This window comes from Clavelina lepadiformis, chromosome 1 (genome assembly GCF_947623445.1).
Source record: "Clavelina lepadiformis chromosome 1, kaClaLepa1.1, whole genome shotgun sequence".
NCBI lineage: Eukaryota > Metazoa > Chordata > Ascidiacea > Aplousobranchia > Clavelinidae > Clavelina > Clavelina lepadiformis.
In genome coordinates, this window is record NC_135240.1 from 27,610,240 (window position 1) to 27,628,328 (window position 18,089).

The following is an 18,089-nucleotide window of genomic DNA, read 5'->3' on the forward strand; positions in this document are numbered from 1 at the left end:
CGTTAGTGGTGCTGTTGTAACGAACGACTCCAAATCCTCTTTATGTCGTTACGTAACTCTCGTCATTCGTTTCTTGACGTCATCCGTTGTATCATCCTGGCTACAAAACGTAAATTAATTTTGCAACAGGGCTGCAATTACAGAAGCAAGTACAGATATTATTATTTATTCTATATTTACAGGTTTATAAAACATGTTTCGGACAAAAACATTTGTCTTTCTTTGGAGAAAATAAAAGTGAATAAATTGCAGAATCAATTCTGTAATGAACCTATCTACACAGGTCATAGGTCATAGGTCATCTACACAGGTCATAGAGATTCTGAAGAAAGGTTACAGCACAAAATATGACGTGACATTAAAGTCTTAGAGACAAGAATGACTCATCTTTGTGTGTAAAATTTAGCGGTGAATCTTTAAAACCTATTGTATGCTATTAAGTTGCGTCTTTAACCACCGCCCTTCATTTCATTTTTAACAATGTCGCTAAATCAGCAATCTTGTCATCATGACTCATCATCGTTGACAAGTGTTGACAGTGTTGACAGTGAAGTTGACAACAGAGTTCATTAAATAAATGGTATTCCAGTGTTCATGAAGCACACCACTTGATTTAACCGGGAAGAGCAGATGCAAAACGAGGAGATTTTATTTTTAGCTCAAACCTGTGAAAAAATGGGTACAAGCAATAACTCACTATGTGGTGACACAACTATAGTGGAAAAATGATAAATTTAAAGCGTAAACATTAACCCACCTGACATATACAGTATATAAAAGTGAAGTGTGCGTTTGTGAAACACTGGTAACTATAAAAAAAATTTTCCCTCAAACATGGCTTATTTAACAAACATGCCGAAGTTTTATAGACAACAAAACTACATGAATAGATAAAATAACAACTAAGTAAAATTTCACAAGTTCCTACAGTTTGTGTGGAAAAATAGAGTGTATACATCCACTGCCCAATTTGTTTATGTTTTCTCTGAAAAAGGACGATTCTTTTTTCCGGTACCTAACAGCTTAAACTGAAAATAAACATCATTTGTTTTATGGGTGGCTAAATTGCAACCGTAAAACCTACTTACATAATAAAAATAATATAAATAAATAGACCTTTAACATGAAAACAATAAGTGTAAAAATATGGCCAAACTTCACGAACGTTGCACATGTTTCAGCATTTCTCAGTTATTACATTTTGATTTATTGCTTTATGTGTTTAGTTTTTGCATCATAAGTTTAATTTGTTTGCACGGTTTGCGGTTTACATGCTTTGCTGTAACCTTCTTTTATATGGCTTGTCGCTTTTCTTATGTATATGTTGTTGTATTGCTTGTGTTTTTGGTCCCATTTTGTTTCTCGCGCCTATTATGCTGCAGCTTCTCTCGTCCTTGTTGATTACATTGAATTCTTGTCGTTTCCTCATCTAGACATTTAGCTTTGTCAGGTCAGTTCTGTTGGGAATGCTGGTAAAGAAATTTGAGGAATTTTTAAATAAATTGAAGATCACCTACTTGTGGGTATTTTTTACAATTACAAGCCGGTAGGTAGCGCTACAGAACTTGTACTATACAGTATTACAAACGACAAAGCACTTCGGCCCAAATCAGACTGTCAGTTGAACTTCAACATTCACTCTGAGCTTGAGTTTTAGCGTGAAATATCCCAACCGTATTGCACGGCCGGTCTGTGTCTTTCTTATTTATATTTTAGATGCAATCACTTGTGCAATCAATCATAATAACAAATAAATCAATAATAGAAACCAATTTGTAAACTTGACAAACAATGAAAACATTTAAATACAAATTTCAAAACTTGTGGGATATAAACAAAATCGTCAAAAAATACAAACAAAGTAAATGCGACGTTTACTCGAACGCAAAAAGTCATGACAAATTTCATGTAAAATTACAAATGTTTCTATTATTGCGCAAGCAAATCAAAATGCTGGACATGCAGTAAAATATAGAGCGGTACAAGCGTCATTTATCTGTAACTTTGTTTGGTTTTCTTTGCGAAATAACAGTATACAACACTTTTGCAATAACTTTGTGACGTCATACAACTTCCTGCTTTTCTTCATTCCACTTTGTTCTCATTTGTTCGTGTCATTGAACCAAGGATGTCGCACGATGTCGATCAGGTTCGGCCTAGAATCAGGGTCCATTGAAAGCATCCACGATATCAAATGCTTCACCTCTCGACTTAAAGATACCTGAAGAAGAAAGTTAAAACCACCATCTTGCTAGTTTATTTTCTATATTTATAAGCCGGCAGGTAGCGCTAGAAAGTTGTCCGCAAAATCAACAACAAAAACTGCAATCAACATCAAACTGAAAGTTGAACTCTAAACTCACTTTGAACTTGAGCACGCCGCGCGAAATTTCCCGCTTTTTCCTGAATGGGATGTCTCCGCACAACATATCGTATAGGAGGACACCTAGCGACCATGTTGCCGAGGATCGAGCGTAGTAATAACCCTGCAAATGCAACAAGTTTGTTGAAATGAGGTTCTGAAATCTTCGACTGCTCTCACCACAGGGTGGTAGATCTCAAGCCTAACTCACCTCGTTGAACCACTCCGGGGGGTAAAATTCTGGGGTTCCAGAAAAGTCTTTGTAGGGTTCATCGCAAAGCAGAGTCCCACACCCGAAGTCGATCAACTTCGCCTCCTCAGTGTCGCGGTCTAGAACGATGTTTTCGTCTTTTACGTCGCGATGGACGACGCCGCATTCATGGATGTGGTGGATTGCCTTAACTATCTGTTTACGTCATAAAACACAAAAGTTATTGACGAAGAAAAAATCGCACGTTGATGGCCACGTCAGGCTAAAGTTTATTTCGCACTACATAGAGCATTGTTACGTATTGGACTGGATCAATTTTTCCGTTTGTTAAGCGAAATACGAGATAATTTTATCACGTCTTATTGTATATTAACTTCTAACGATTTGTTTAAAATAAACCAAATTTAGCTATTTAATATAAACATTCTTACCTGCTTAAAAATCATGCGACATTTCTGTTCCTCTATTTGACCAACCTCTCTGATGTAGTCAAACAAATCTACAGAATTTTTTGGTCTCTCCAAGATCATAACGAATGAGTTCTGGAAGTCAAACCACTCCAGTAACTTTACAACTCCATGGTGTCCATTCACTCTTCAAAATATCAACAGGACATTCGTGATTTTGCCCACTCAGTAACATACAAGGTGCTGACGTTATAGACTATAACAAAGACTTTATTTTTTTGCCTTTCTTTGATGGATTTGATTACCAGCTTTTATTACTTGGTCAAGTTTTATGATGATTAATTCAAAACAAATCTCCCAATAAAAGTGTCACAACTTCGAATATAAAGTGCAACAAAAATTAACAGTGAGATTGATTTACTCGCAAACAAATTAATCAAAATGTGTGAACTATAATGTATTTATCATGTCTCCTTTGTCGTAATACTTTGTCCAAATATCTTTGTCGTTTGCCACGTATCTGCACGCAGTCTAGCTTATAAATTGAACACTTAAAAACTTATTTCGTCATTATGAGTTCTAAAGAGACAGCACAGTGCAATAGAAAACAATAAAAACGTGTTCGAGTGAGTAATAGTTTTTCTTTGTTTCTTAAAAGCCTTCTAGTTTGACGTTGCTATAGTTTTAGGGTATAAAGATAGTTGGCAAAGATTGACTCACCTTAACATGAGGGCAATTTCTTGCGGAATTTTCCGCCCTTTAACCTTCTCCCATCGCTTCACTTTTTCCCGCATGATCCGCTTGATTGCAACCGGTTGGTTGTCCGTCCTTCTAACCGCTTTGTACACCATTCCGCCGCCGCCTTGTCCAAGTACTCCAAGCACGTCATATAAATCGGCGAAATTCTTACTGCAAATATTATGTAAAAATCAGGTTAACAAAAAATATTGACGTGGATGATACGATTATCAAAAATGGCAGATTGTATATTTTTACCTTTTTTTCGATTCGTTTCTAGAATTGAAATATTTTTCATCATGCTCGTGCTTCCTGCCTTTGACAATTATCGACTTCATTTTGCTCGTTGCCTCGGTCAAACCATGACCTTCACAGCTGGACAATTGCTTGTTGCAGTCATCATTTTTGTCGCTGCTTTCGGAGGTCAATCGATTCTGCTGTGATCTTTGAATATCTTCGTGTAAACGGTTCGGTTTATAGGGAGAGGAAATCTTCCTCGCGTGTTCCTTTGTCTCTTGAAAATGTGACTTTTGACCCCCAGCTGTGCTCTTTTCATTTTCCCATCGAGATCTTAATTTCATGGAATGCTTCGATTTCTCGAAGTCAATTCGACATCCGGGAGCATCTTTGACCTCCTCGCGTTGACTCCTCGACTTGTTTGTCAAAGGAGTTTTGGAATGTTCGTCTAGTCGTTGGGTTGAAGGCATTTCCCTTTCATTGCTCGGCAAAATTCGATCATTTTTACTCCGATATCTGCAAATCGGTCGGAATATGACCTGATTGGTTGGAGCGGTAATTCCGTCATGATTGTGGTCTATCGGCGATTCTACACCTGTAGATTCCTGCATTGGCTCTAACCTCTCGTTCTGAAGGAAGTTATAGGAAACTTGTGACGTATGATCGCTTCCACTTGGTGAAGATCCTGAACAATTCGAGATTATTGAAGAACGAGCAGTTTTGGATTGATTCGATTTTCCTCCCTGACAGCTGTCATGTAGGTTCGCGCGAGTTCGCCTTTCAACTTCGAGTGGTTTCGCATTATATTTGCCGGCTTCGAACTGTTCATTTCCGGCGTAGATCGTATATTTATTCTCGATGCGAGTGGACAATGGAAAGCCCGCATGTCTGAGCACTGCGTACGATGCTTGTATGCACGGTTTGCTGTTGATCTCCTTGCTCAAGCATGGAATCATTTTGTTTGAAGGAGGAGCTATTTGTAAACGAGAGACTCCGTGTAAATGGCTCGATGTTGGAGCAGGAGCAGTTGTACAGTACATTGCATATAAACACAGGAAAGCAAATCTGCAACGAAATAAAGATGCTACTTCGTTGTTTACCTTGATGGCAAATGAAAAATGACAAAAACCTGAGCCGAACATGATTTAATGGCGCTCCATTCCACTCCTACACTTGTTGCGACTGCGTGGTCTAAACCCGCAAAATGCTGTCAGTTGTCTCATTCTTTCTCTCAAACGAGGTCGACGAAACGAAAGTACCAACCACCTTGAGCAACACTTTGATTAGACGTTCCCTCCGGGGGGGGAATATAAAAACTGGGATCCGCAAATGTTTGATTTACGTTGTTATTGGGGCCTTCATTAATTGGTGTAATCAGCCCGATTTTTATTCTTTAGCAAACAGTTCAGCAACAGCCACTATCATTCAGGTTCATCTCGGTTTAAAATGAGCTGAATCGTTACACAACGGAGGGTAAATTAATTATTTAAATAGTAACTTTACTACGTGGCAATTACATACGTTGTCGTTATCTCGTGTAATTGCTTCGGTACCTTTCATTTACTCATTTCAGTTTAATGAATCTAATGAATTGATTTCAATCCACGGATATAAATAACGATATAAATGTAAATATATCAAAATTTAAATAACCAATCGTCTAATTTTTTTTTAAAACCGATTTTTGTCGTCAAATTATTTCTATTCTCAATGAATCTATCTAATCCAAGTTTTCTAATCTAATCTAATCTATCTCAAGTTTTGTGTTTAACTTGCAGCGAGTTAATAAATTAATAATTAATGAATATTCAACACCAGTTTACTTTCCATTCAGAACTAAAATAATGTCTCGAAAAGTTTAAACGACCTAAAGATTCGGCACAAACTTCTCATCGCGTCTTTCACTGTTATTAGGTGTTTCCCTGATAACTAGTTGACCACGTATACTGTATAGCGTTAACTGTCCACTCGAATATGTCGTTAACTACATTGTGGCGTCATCATACTACATTGTGGCGTCATCAACTTTCTAAAGTCTTTAACATCCATCTGTGACGACGTCGTTCGTATGTCGTCATATTAGAAAACGGTAGCTGCCTTTCGCTTTCTTCTTTTCCAATTTGTGCAACAAATAATCGTTCGCCGCCCGCCATTGCGTGCTATTTGCGGGATATCACGAAACCGCGAGAAATCGCTGATTGGAATAAATCGCTTTTATCGGAGCGATCGGTTTAAAAATAAATCTCTTATCGTGAAGTAGAGGAGTTGAAACAACGTAACAAACAAATGAAATTTCATCAACGATTTCATCAAGAAATTAAGCGCCTTACGTCTCGCCCGTTTTCAACTCATTGTAGTTTATATATCGACCTATATTAACTGAGTCACGTCGTTCGCATGGAGTCTTGTTGTGTTTGCTACCATCAGTTCGATGTGAGAAAATGGCTGCTGTAGATTACAAGCATCAAATCTTTTCAGCATTTACCCCGCCTGTTATGCGGGTGCACTACCAATTAGAGAAGCCGATGTTTTAATTTATCTGGTGGCTCCCATGTAATATTAGGAAGTATCGGTCTCAGCACAATCGTAATTATAAAGATTAAAATCAATGCAAAGCAGTCGTCGTTTTTATCAAAATCGAAGCCACATGGGATAAAACACTGGGTTAATCAATATAGTTTCGATTATTGAGATGTCTATGGAAGCAAAAACTGATTTTCCTGACAAGCCTGACTTTCTCAAATGTTCTTTCATTCTGTTCCCTGCTTAAACTGAGCTTTTGCTGAAGTTCTAACGAAATCTGAACTGACAATCTGGCGCAGGATGTAAACACTCAACTTTCCATGACGTTGTGAAACGTTTTTTCAGACGTCTACGTCACAAAAGGGATGATTAAGGATATGTCCTTCCACCTCAGTTTATATCACGGTCATATTTATCTATTACGTTGTTAATATGCACGTACGTTCAAATGACACAATTGTCCAAACAAATTAATTAAGATATCAGCGCATAATTTAAACCATCAATGGCTTTGTATCTACTGCACTGGTTATTTTATATTCCAGCTTGTTTATGTTAAATTGAGACCGAGTTACACTTATTTGCTTTTTCGTCCGAACAAAGGTCACGCGCGGTTGTTTCTTTCTCTCTATTACGTCAGAGTTGTCGTGTCCGACATTTTTTTCTCCTCACTGGTGATACTTTCACGTTTTAAAGTCGAATACGTTATGGTTGGATATTTGTTTACCGGCAAATCACGACATTAGATGATCTCAAATAACAGAAGGAAAAAAAATTGTCCTTGAAACCACCAATAACAGTGTAAATTTCATTAAGTAGGACATAGGTTATGATAGAGTTTTGTTGGTTTGCGATCGATGTTTGACAAACACTTTCCTTAAAGAGTGTCTGGATATTTGCAGGTGTGTTTCGTTCACCGTAAAAGAACGTAGAATCTCCATTGACAGTTTTTGCGCAAACCCTGGCACACAACATATAACCCCACGCACAAACACGTAAATGATACGCTCCAAAAACATTGTGCATCTATCGTAGACGTATTTCCTATCTTTTCGTCTGTGTGTTTGTGATGTTTTTATGTTGGGTTTGGTGACCGTACTAATGATCAATCATTGTGATCAAATCTGTTTTTTATTCATTGACGTTTCAAGCCTTTAAAGATTGTTGAATTTTTAAACTCGTTTGCAGAGTTATTATGTCATTATTGTTCCCGCTATATTGGTTTGTATTTTGTTTTTCTCTCTCCCGCAAACAATGACGAAACATTAGCGTAACGAAGATCTTGCGCAAATATCCGATTTTTCTGCTTGAAGGCGTCATGTAGCGGTCTTCATATTAGTATCTACTTGCGCGATATCTAAAGTTTCTAAAACATAGCCGTGGACGAAACAGCGAGAAACAGTGAATCAGAAAAAATCGGCTTCAAAAGTTTTCATCATGGGATTTTGGAAAAGCAGCCACATCGCAGTGAGATCAAAATCAAATAAAGTTGTCAAATTGTTTTCCTTTGTGTTGAATGCTGGTCTTAGTTGGAGGCAGATCAGTTTGTTTGTCACTAGCGCATTGAACGACGTCAGATAAGGGTAATTACCCGTTACGCCACAAAACAACCTTCGCTATCGAGTGAGTGCAGAGAAGGTGAGAAACAATATAATTGATTTATTTATTTGTTTTAAACAACTTGCTAAAATGTAACAGAAATTCGCGTTTAAGTTTGCCGTGTTGTTTGTGTCGTTGTTATCATTAAGCCAATACTTACTTCCACAAGAAACTTACGCAAAATGAGTGAGATAATTAAAAAGCGTTTACACAAATTAAACTTTTTAGAATCTTGCGCAAATTATAAACCGAAGGTAAGGAGAGGAATCTCGCCAAAATTTTTTATCACGGGTTTTACTTCGGGAGCTGGAGTTTCTGCAGCTTCTTCAGCTGGAGCAGACTCAGCGGCCTGCTCTTCGGGAGCTGGAGTTTCAACAGCTTGTTCTGCTGGAGCGGACTCAGCGGCCTGCTCTTCGGGAGCTGGAGTTTCAGCAGCTTCTTCGGCTGGAGCAGACTCAGCGGCCTGCTCTTCGGGAGCTGGAGTTTCAACAGCTTGTTCTGCTGGAGCGGACTCAGCGGCCTGCTCTTCGGGAGCTGGAGTTTCAACAGCTTGTTCTGCTGGAGCGGACTTAGCGGCCTGCTCTTCGGGAGCGGGAGTTTCAGCAGCTTCTTCCGCACATATACGTTTTCGTACAGCGTAAGCCAACGAAGATATTGCTCTGTCGGCATCGAATCGAGTTCCATTTAATACTCGATATTTGTTACTCTCCGTAGAACAAATGGGCTGCCTCGCTTCGGTACCTCTTCTCACCAACTCATCGTACTGCAAGTCGAAAAGCGACAAGTCTCTGCCTCGTACATCCCAGCTTAAATCTTCATCGAAGCAGTTAATTAGAAGATGCTTCTTTAAAGCAGGATTCGCTTCGATCGTCGTACAATAAGCGTCGAAGCGGTTGAAAAAGCTCAGGAAATCTTCGTTGGGCTCATATTTTGGTGGCGGAATAGCGAAATAGATGCTGGACATCGTGAAACTTCCAAAAGTTTATTGGAATAATTTCATTGACTGCGGGATCCTGGCGCGCTCGCCAATTGTAACCAAACTTTTTCTGACCAGGTAAGCTCCCCGCTTTAACGGCTAGTCAATTAGCCGGACTCTCTTATTTTTACGAGTCTTTCTTAAATAAAAACAAACGTCTTCTCTTTATTAAAACCTCACATAGACTAACTCAACTCAACCAAAACACAGAATTAATCTTGGCCACATAGCAAGAAAATAAGCGTGGGGCGTTAATTATCAAATAGGTCTACAGGGGTAGTGCGGTGACGCGGAACGAGAAACAAGCTAAAAAAAACCTGCACGTGTAAATAGTAAAGAAGTGCGACAGTGCGAGAGAAGTTATGAAAACTGACAAGTATACGCAAGTACACATAAATGAAGTAATGAACAGCATCTATAAAAACGGCTGACACACACACATTGGACTAAATTACTGTATAAAATAATGCAGTAGAAAAACAGTGCACGCACACACCAAGGTAAAAACTCCCTAACAGTTTACGGGGTAGTAAATATAAAACAAACACTAAGTAGTCATAAACAGCTTACACCGTAAACTAGTGCTTTACAAACCGGGTGTTACAACATTAAAATGCAGTGCTTATAAAACAGGTGTGAAAAGATATTCTCGTGACAGAGGAATCTCGCCAAAATTTTTTCATCACGGGTTTTCCAGCGGTGCGAGGGTTGGTGTCTGAAGAATTGACTTTTGACCTTACTTTTGGATCGGTTGAGGTCATACTTTAGATAATTGATTTGTTTATGAATGAAAACTAATCAGTAACCACAATCTACATGGTCATGGTGGAACACCGCAACATCAATAACAAACCAGTAACTAACCAAAAAGCTAAACATTATTGATGCTTAATATTATCTCTGCCTTGATGCACAAACGGTAAACAAAGTCGATCGCCAAATTTCGCAACATTATGGCGAGTTGTTTGAAGCGGATTTCTACTGATTCGCGACTTCTCGCTGTTTCGTCCACAATCAAGGTTTAGATATCGCGCAATTAGAATGCGAGCGTCGGCGCCAAAATTCGCTCCTAAAGCGATATGACTTAATCGCTGCTCAAACAAGGTGTCACTTGTTGGTTGGATCAGAAAAAAGCAACCCACGTTAAAACACGACCACAAACCATCATGGCCACATTTCAAGTTTGAAGTCGTCAGAAAGCTGAAGAGGAATTAATTTCTAGCATCGTGTTTAACTGGACAATGGTCAGTTATTAGCAAAAGAACGATTACAACTGGATTCATGGGGAAGGTTTTTACGGTATGTTGAGGTCGTTTAATAAGTTTTAAGCTTTCAACAACTATAATAGATCAAAAACTAACGGTGAAATTTTATGGATGGTTTTGTAAAAGCTAGATTAAAAAAATCCAAGTTTAAAATATAAGCGACATAAATCGGTCGCTTAAACCAACAAATTCTATCTGAGTGAAATTTATTGAGATTCTCAAACCTTTAAAAACAAAACTCAGCTTTTATCAAAATTCATCCAAATCTTTTCACCATTTACAATAATCCCGCATAAAAGTAGCGAACGCGTCACGAAGTGGATTTATGGTTGAAATAATTTGTTTGGTGATTTGAACATTTAAACATTTTGCAGAAACTGTTGGTGTTAGACCGCACAAATATGCAAGTAACAGCTGGCATTACATCGGCGTGGATGTCTTCCGCGTTATTGCTTCCATGATAACGGTATATGGATAAAATTTGTATTAAACAATTTTGTTTCCTCGCAGATTATCAAGTTTTCAATTAATTATTCAAAATTAATTAAAAGTTCAAACATTTTGCAATGCGCTCTTCAATGATTCCTGAGTCATCTTCTGCTCGTTCCGTCAATCGAATGGAGCGTTCCGTCGCCCTTAAAAGACGACGTTCATCGGAATATTCAGATTTTCCTCTGGCAGTACAATTTATTAAAGATTATTTCGCCAACATGTCCAATGATCCGCAACATCCGCATGACTCTTCCTGGAATCAAGGTCCATTTGAGAGTTCCGTCGCCATTAAAAGAAGACGCTCATCGGAATACACAGAATTTTCTCATGCAGGACAATTTATTAAAGAATATTTCGTCAAGAAGTCCAAAGATTCGCAACATCCGCACGATTCGGCCTGGAATCAGGGTCCATTGAACGCATCCACGATATCAAATGTTTCATCTCGCGACTCGAAGATACCTGCAAAAAGAATGTTAAAATCACCATCTTGCTAGTATAGTTTGTGTAATTTCAAGCCGGCAGGTAGCGCTAGAAAGTCTTTTGCCAATTCAAAAACAAAGAACTGTGTCCTGGGTATGACTTCAAACTGCATCCGGCGACAGGAGTTTCTTTGACACTAAACAGAGTTCTCCCTTATCTGTCGTTTCTCCCAGGTCACCCTTGGGCAAGGTATAGCGCCTGTAGGCCTCCCTGGGCTGGGAAACTGTCACTTTGTTGTTTTTGTGTTGTAACAATGTTGTGCATTGTATTTGTTTGTCATGATTTCAATAAAATATTGTTAAAAAAAAGAATTGTGGTCTACATCAAACTCATCTTTAATATCACTTTGAACTTGAGCAGGCTGCGTGAAATTTCTTGCATTTTTTGAGGGGGATGTCCCCGGACAACATGTGGAAAAGATATCTAGCGGCCATGTTGCAGAGGATCGCGCGTAGTAATATCCCTGCAAATACAACAAATTTGTTAAAACTTGATATTTAATTTGGTTAATTAATTAATTATCAAACTACTTCAATCTTCTATGCTCGTGTTACGCCCGAATCTGCCCGTGTGTTTGAAGATTTCCACAGTTGCAAGTTATTTCAACCTGTAAAAACAAATGATTTCAGTTGTTGTTCTTGTACAATAAACATTATTGTAAGCTATGACGTATTCATGTACGTCATAATAAGCAGAAAGTCCTTAAATTACGGTAAACCTCTTCAAAATAAATAAAAAGCAGTTTAGTGACGCAATACAAGAAAACTAATACCCTTCGGTCAAAATTTTTAGCACCATGTTAAATTATTGTCTTACTTTTAAAGAAATATAAAACATTTTTATAATAATATTTTTGGACCCATTGATATGATAAGTGATTGCCTGACAAGCTGAAGAGGACGTTGATGGGATTTTATTGTTACTGACACCGGAGAAATCGTTCGCATCGCATAAGAATCGTGATTAAGCTTTTCCGTTTTTTATCGCATTCAAAGTACTTTTAATGCAGCTTGTTTGCGCAAAAGAAAAAAAATAATTAAAAAAGTAACCGATTTATTTGCGATTTTCACAAAAAAAAGCACATTTGAAACCATTTAAATTATCAAGAAATTATAAAAACAAACAACGAGAAACAACATGCACTTGTACAATAGAACGCCATGAAATAGTGGCAGCAAGAAAACAACAACATCTCGTGATGAACATCTTCAGTTCGTCACTATATGTATTGAAAGTCGAGAGGGTAAAGATCCTTGTGACGTAATAATGATCATTATAGATGCTCGTCCTCCGACGCGTTAGACATGGTCGATGTTGCCGATATGACGGAAGACGTGGAAGCGTTTGAATCTGTTTTCACTGTGGTTACAGAGAGTTTGTTATTTAAGAGATTGCTGGTTTGTTAGCAACAAGGAAAGACGAGTCTCACAGTTTTACTCTGCAATGCAGATAGAATGCGACTTACCCAGATTTTGTCGTTTTGATCTTCGCTTCTCCGGTGGCGCTGTTGCACCTGGGATTACCGGCAATCCGGAAGGTGGCGTTAGAGACAAAGGCGACTGGCGACATTCGAGGAGGAAATCTCGATCGTAAGTGATACGGTGCGTGCCTGAAATTCAGCAAAATATGGCAAATAAATATTTTAAGATACATGTTACCAAAATGAACCAGAAAAACGACATAAAAATGTTTCCTATTTTCAAGTTTACATGAAGTAATATACGTGTATTAAGGAAGAATGCGGATGTGTTTCACGTGTAAAACGGTAAATATGTTTATTTAATAAAAAGAAAGCTAGTCGGTGAATTAAATTTTAAATGAATTTACATAAAACGTGATTTGGAACGTTGTAATTTAAACACGGACCTCCCGGTGATAGGCCTGGACCGCCTGAACTGTTGACTCTACCAACTTGCTTCTTCGGATGTGAGTTGTCGTGTCTTTTGTTGGGAATCTTTACCGGTGCCGATGATGTCCTTGCCAAGTTTTTGTGCTGGTTTCTGTGACATCGATGAGCTTCTAAAAGTCAAAATAAACTTACAATAACTTTGACTATGGAAGACAAAGCGATACTTCTATGCTGTAGGCTGATTGGCGTCCATGTCATTATATTACGTCAGCTACAACTTCGTTTGTTTATTTTGTGCAGATTTAAGTTAAGGGCTCTTCACTAATTACGGCGTACATGTACACGTCATGACTTGCAGCAATGTTTATTCTAGATCAGTTTTAGAAGAATACCAACTAAAACTATTCATTGTTCAAATAAGTTGCATGTACGGGGAAAGCTTAACGTAAATTTAGAGTTTCAGTCTTGACATAATAGAAAAACAAAAGTAAAATATTATTTCATCACTTCAGCTTTATATTGACGAGTTTTCACTAAACAAAATAAATTTGCATCAAACCACTGTGTCTGTGGCTGGTCAAAACAAAGCCGACAAATGTTAACCCGGTTTACCTGTGCGCTTTGTTCTGGCTTGTTCGTCAACATGCTTTTCTTCGATGAACTTGGACCAACCCAGAAGTTGAAGCTGTTTCGACTTCCATGGATTAGGCGCCTCGTTCCGCTTGCACGCCAGTGACTTGGCGCTGGTCGTGGTTCTGACCAGGTTTTTGTCACTTTTTAGTGAGCCTGTGATCCCATCGCAATGATCGTCGGCTGTGAACGCTATCACGGTTTTCATCTTCGTTAAATCTTTGTATTAGTTCCTCTAAAACTAATGAAGTGTAAGTCGTGGTGTTGCTGCTCGTTGTTTTATACTGGTCTTAAACAAACATAGGAAGTCCCGTGCAAAGCCACATGTTGTTCGCATAGAGGCAGTGAATATCTCCGACGAGACAACACGTTAAGTTTGAAGTGTTTTCCAACAACTCCATTCTCCTCATTAGCTCAATATTTTTCAATTCTATCCAACGATTCCAGTTTGCTTTCCCAGAACAAATAACTAGCACGGTTGCTTGTGTTGAACATAAGTAATAAAACTGAAACAAGTTTTTTGTTTGTTCAAATTTACTAAGTTATTATATTGATATTTCTTTTAACAACCTGGATATCAGCGTAGACGACGACGTGCCAATTACGTCAAGGTTACGTCATATTCCATACGCATGTTAGTAGGTATTGCCACTCACCCTAGTCACGTGAAAACGCGTGTTATCCTATTCTAGAACAAACAATTACATAATTGGTGAGAAGTCGACAGATGGGATGAAAACAGCCGAATCATCAGTTGTACACGTCGTGTTTACTTGTGGGGTCTTCTTACTGGGACCAGAGTTCGAAAAATAACTCCTCGAAGCACCTTGGTGAGGCGACATCTTGGAAGATTTCGAATGTTCTTTCGAATATCGTAAAAGATCAATGTTATTAAAAACAGAAAAGTATCCAACCACGAAAAGTTACAACAATGTTGCAATGAGCAGCTTTGGTGGGGAAACGACCTGCGTGAATGATGTTGAGTGTTTCTCTTTAATTATGGATGTTGCTCAGAAGCACGTGAGAACGGTCTTAAAGTGTTTGTAATTTGAGTGGGCTACGTAGCAATTATCGCCGCCTGTTTAAGTCGTAATTACACGTCTGGGCCGGTAGCTATGTTCGTTTGGTAAATCGTGTTAAATTAAAATGACTTTGTTCCCACGAGCTCTTCCGGAAGTGGCGGAAACATAAAATCTGTTCTAAATTTACGGCAGATCATGACCGCTGTGAAAGTTGAGAGATGAGAATGTCCACTTTGAAGGGGAAGTGAGCCTTCTACGTTTGTGACACTCTGAATTAGAACCTGCAAAAATTTAATTATTAGGCAGTGGTAAGAGAAAATATACTTCACATTACCTTTGAAGATTTAACCCCTTTAATTAAACGAACAAAATCGTGCTTCAGTAGGTCAGCATTATTTCTCGCTTCAAGGTTGGATCTTTTTACGACTTTTTAAAACAAAACACAATCCACAACTTTTTTTCGTTGATAAATCTTTCATTGAAAATGGAATTGGAAACAAAGGAACTGACGTGTTCAACTGATGACGTGAATGATAAGTGGGCCACGTGAAGTACTTGACGTAGAAACCAAAATCGGATTAAGACACGTGTTCAGTTGAAACACTTGCATTTTATCAAAGTGCACGACTCAACTCATGCGTAAGCTCGCCAACGTTCAAGGTTAATTGCGCTTTTATCAACGAAACATCAACATCACATATTTAGGGGCAGCACGTTTTAATAAACCATGAAATCAGCTGTAACCGTCACTGCTGTAACCGTAAATGTTGATAGACCCAACGTGCGGTGGATTGAAAGCAAAAAAAGTTTTTAACATTTTCGATGAAACTCAAATAAGATGTTTAATGTGACTAATGATAACTGTATAGACGGTATAAAGTGTGTGCTTTTTTGGGATGGCTTTAACCTCAAAATGTCCAAAGAATTTTGTTACTTCCTACGTCAGCAATTTCTCGTACAGACTTTAGACAAACACATGACACGTTTGTAGATGAACAACGTTCGTAAATTTAAAATCTACATAACCAATACGCTTAATATACAGAAGTTTACGGTTCATGAATAGGGGAATTACCGTTTACTGTCATGTCAAAATTAATTTATAAATATTGATGAGGTTTTATTAAAATCAGTCGCACACTTACCTCGTTTTAACAAACAACGTTAATATTTATACCAATAAGCAAATGCTGGAATAGTTCATCATATTAAAGCTGAATCAACGCAAAGCAGCCTCCTGACGCCCATATAACAACTCCTAGATGGTTCCAGGTCAATTCAACCGAGGACGACCCAACCATCATCTGTAGGTTGCATAATCCGTGGATTACCGACAACCAGCCTAGATATCATAGATGACGTCAGCTCCAACGTAGTTACTTTGATAGAAACAATTTCCTGAACAAAAAACTGAAGAGAGTAACAGCTGTAACTGTTTTGTTCAAATCTTGATATTGCGGAATAAACTTGGATGGAAAATGACATGTTAATGATCTGATTTAAGTCAAAGACATAAAATTAAAATTAAAAATCACTTCAGAGCATAGCCATAAGTTTTCTACAATTATTTGCATGAGCGTGTTTCGTGGATTTACGACGCTTCAATAACGTGTTAACGTGACTTCATCAATCCACCGCTCAATGATTTCAAATCAATTCCACACAGTACAAGTTAATGCTACAAAATTTAAATTCTGGTTTTATTTCATAAAAGAAAAACGCTTGGAGTTGAAAACAAGAAAATAGAAGTAACTGCAAGAACTTGAACAACGAGGAAGCTGACAGGTTTAAAATTTTAATTTGCGTTCTGTGCATGGCAAGGATGGTTGCTTAAAAATAACAGCACTGTTGTCATGCTGATGCCAAATGCAAATTATCATAATTAAACCTAGAACCGCACTGATTTGATAAACACATTTGCACCGAATATTATTTGGTAAAATCTACAAATTATAAAAGTCATCTGATAAAAATAATGCGTGTTAAAAAAACAATCAACCTTTCAATTTACGTCACAATGAGATGAGTAAACAGCTATCGTAGCTCTGATTGTGACCTAAGGCAATGCAAAGGTGAATGAAACATGTAGACGGCGAGCAAAAATAGTAGCGAGATTAGTTTGCCGTGGCTTGACATATAATGACGACTTTACGGTCCTAAATTAGACCTGGTCGTGTTAGTGCAAGTTAGTATAGTGTTGAGGTAATCTGCCTGGATTCCAATTAACAGGAAAGATCTTTTTTTCACTGGCAAGTAAACTTATTCCGAATGACTAAAAACGCTCTTAAAACCGTATCAGCCGTTGGGCGAAACTGCAGCTTATCTACTCACGGTTGCAGGGGTTTAAACTACGTGGAAAGTCCTCTCAATAACCTTTTCTTGTTACTCATCGCTGAAAGCAAAGTGCTGCGTTGTGCACAATCCGCTTTAATGCCTTTCGCTTGTTTTACAAGTGTCTATTTGGTCGAATTGCAACGGACAATCTCTGCGCTATATCGCATTTTGCTTAAGCGCCGGCAAGTACAGAAAATGAATTATTTAAGTTGTCAAGCTAAGACAATTTGTTCTGCATTGCTATGCCTGTCTATTGATCGAAAACATGTAATTGGATTGAGAGGGAAGCAAGTTTTGCCAGCTCCAACGTGGTGTTCAGTTTAGTTCTAGCAGAAAGTTTTGCGAATCTTCGGACTGTGCAGTTGTACACGCGTAAGATATACTCGGGAAACTAGACGGGTAAGTTTTTGTTTAAATATTTGCAAATAAATCGGCGAGAGTAATTGCATCGCCTCTGACTGTTAGCGTTAAAGGGCGACCTTTGGGGAGCAGCAAGCTCTGATGCTTCACACGCCGCAAGCGATGCGCAAACTCACGGCTGATGTATATACCCAGCTCAAAGATTAATTCTGAAAGCCCGGATGTTCTGCAGTAATCGTGTCTTAAAAAGTGCTGAAAGTTTATAAACGCACTGAAAAGGTGACACAACTTTCTATGACGTCCTTTGTAGTACAAGAATAGCGAGATACAAATTAAAGGTGAAGAATCAATTTGCCATTCACAGCACAATCACAGCTGTCAGTCAATGAACAAGACAAGCTTGTATTAAATTTAATGTCATTCCCGTCAAGTATCAACACCATAGATTACGTTTAATGAATAACGCGCAGAAATTATGAAAAGTTTATGCTAAAGTGCATAGGTTTTATCCGTAGAGGTATCTTACGCACAACATACAGCAAACGCTTAGACGGGTACTCAGGCTGGATAAACTACGATGAAGCAAGATGCAGTTAAGGAC

General features: G+C 38.2%; 2 protein-coding genes across 3 annotated transcripts; both read right to left on the reverse strand.

Moving 5' to 3' along the window:
- Nucleotides 1–1,695: 1,695 nt before the first annotated feature.
- On the reverse strand, nt 1,696–5,129 carry LOC143455741 (uncharacterized). The gene is made up of 6 exons (XM_076955113.1): nt 3,977–5,129; nt 3,701–3,889; nt 3,005–3,167; nt 2,574–2,768; nt 2,364–2,486; nt 1,696–2,221 (listed from the first exon to the last, which is right to left on the reverse strand). The coding sequence occupies exons 1-6, from the start codon at nt 5,095–5,097 to the stop codon at nt 2,102–2,104; spliced, it is 1,911 nt and encodes a 636-aa protein (XP_076811228.1). The 5' UTR covers nt 5,098–5,129; the 3' UTR covers nt 1,696–2,101.
- A 6,380-nt stretch (nt 5,130–11,509) lies between these two features.
- LOC143444335 (uncharacterized) lies at nt 11,510–14,998 on the reverse strand. 2 transcript variants are annotated; one of them, XR_013113710.1, is made up of 6 exons: nt 13,755–14,998; nt 13,160–13,312; nt 12,759–12,902; nt 12,437–12,652; nt 11,824–11,900; nt 11,510–11,756 (listed from the first exon to the last, which is right to left on the reverse strand). XR_013113710.1 is itself a non-coding variant. In XM_076943530.1 (4 exons), the coding sequence occupies exons 1-4, from the start codon at nt 13,978–13,980 to the stop codon at nt 12,567–12,569; spliced, it is 609 nt and encodes a 202-aa protein (XP_076799645.1). In that variant the 5' UTR covers nt 13,981–14,997; the 3' UTR covers nt 12,193–12,566. The 2 variants fall into 2 exon arrangements, 1 of the variants encoding a protein (XP_076799645.1); XM_076943530.1 differs by lacking the exons at nt 11,510–11,756; nt 11,824–11,900 and having other exon boundaries at nt 12,193–12,652; nt 13,755–14,997.
- Nucleotides 14,999–18,089: the final 3,091 nt, after the last annotated feature.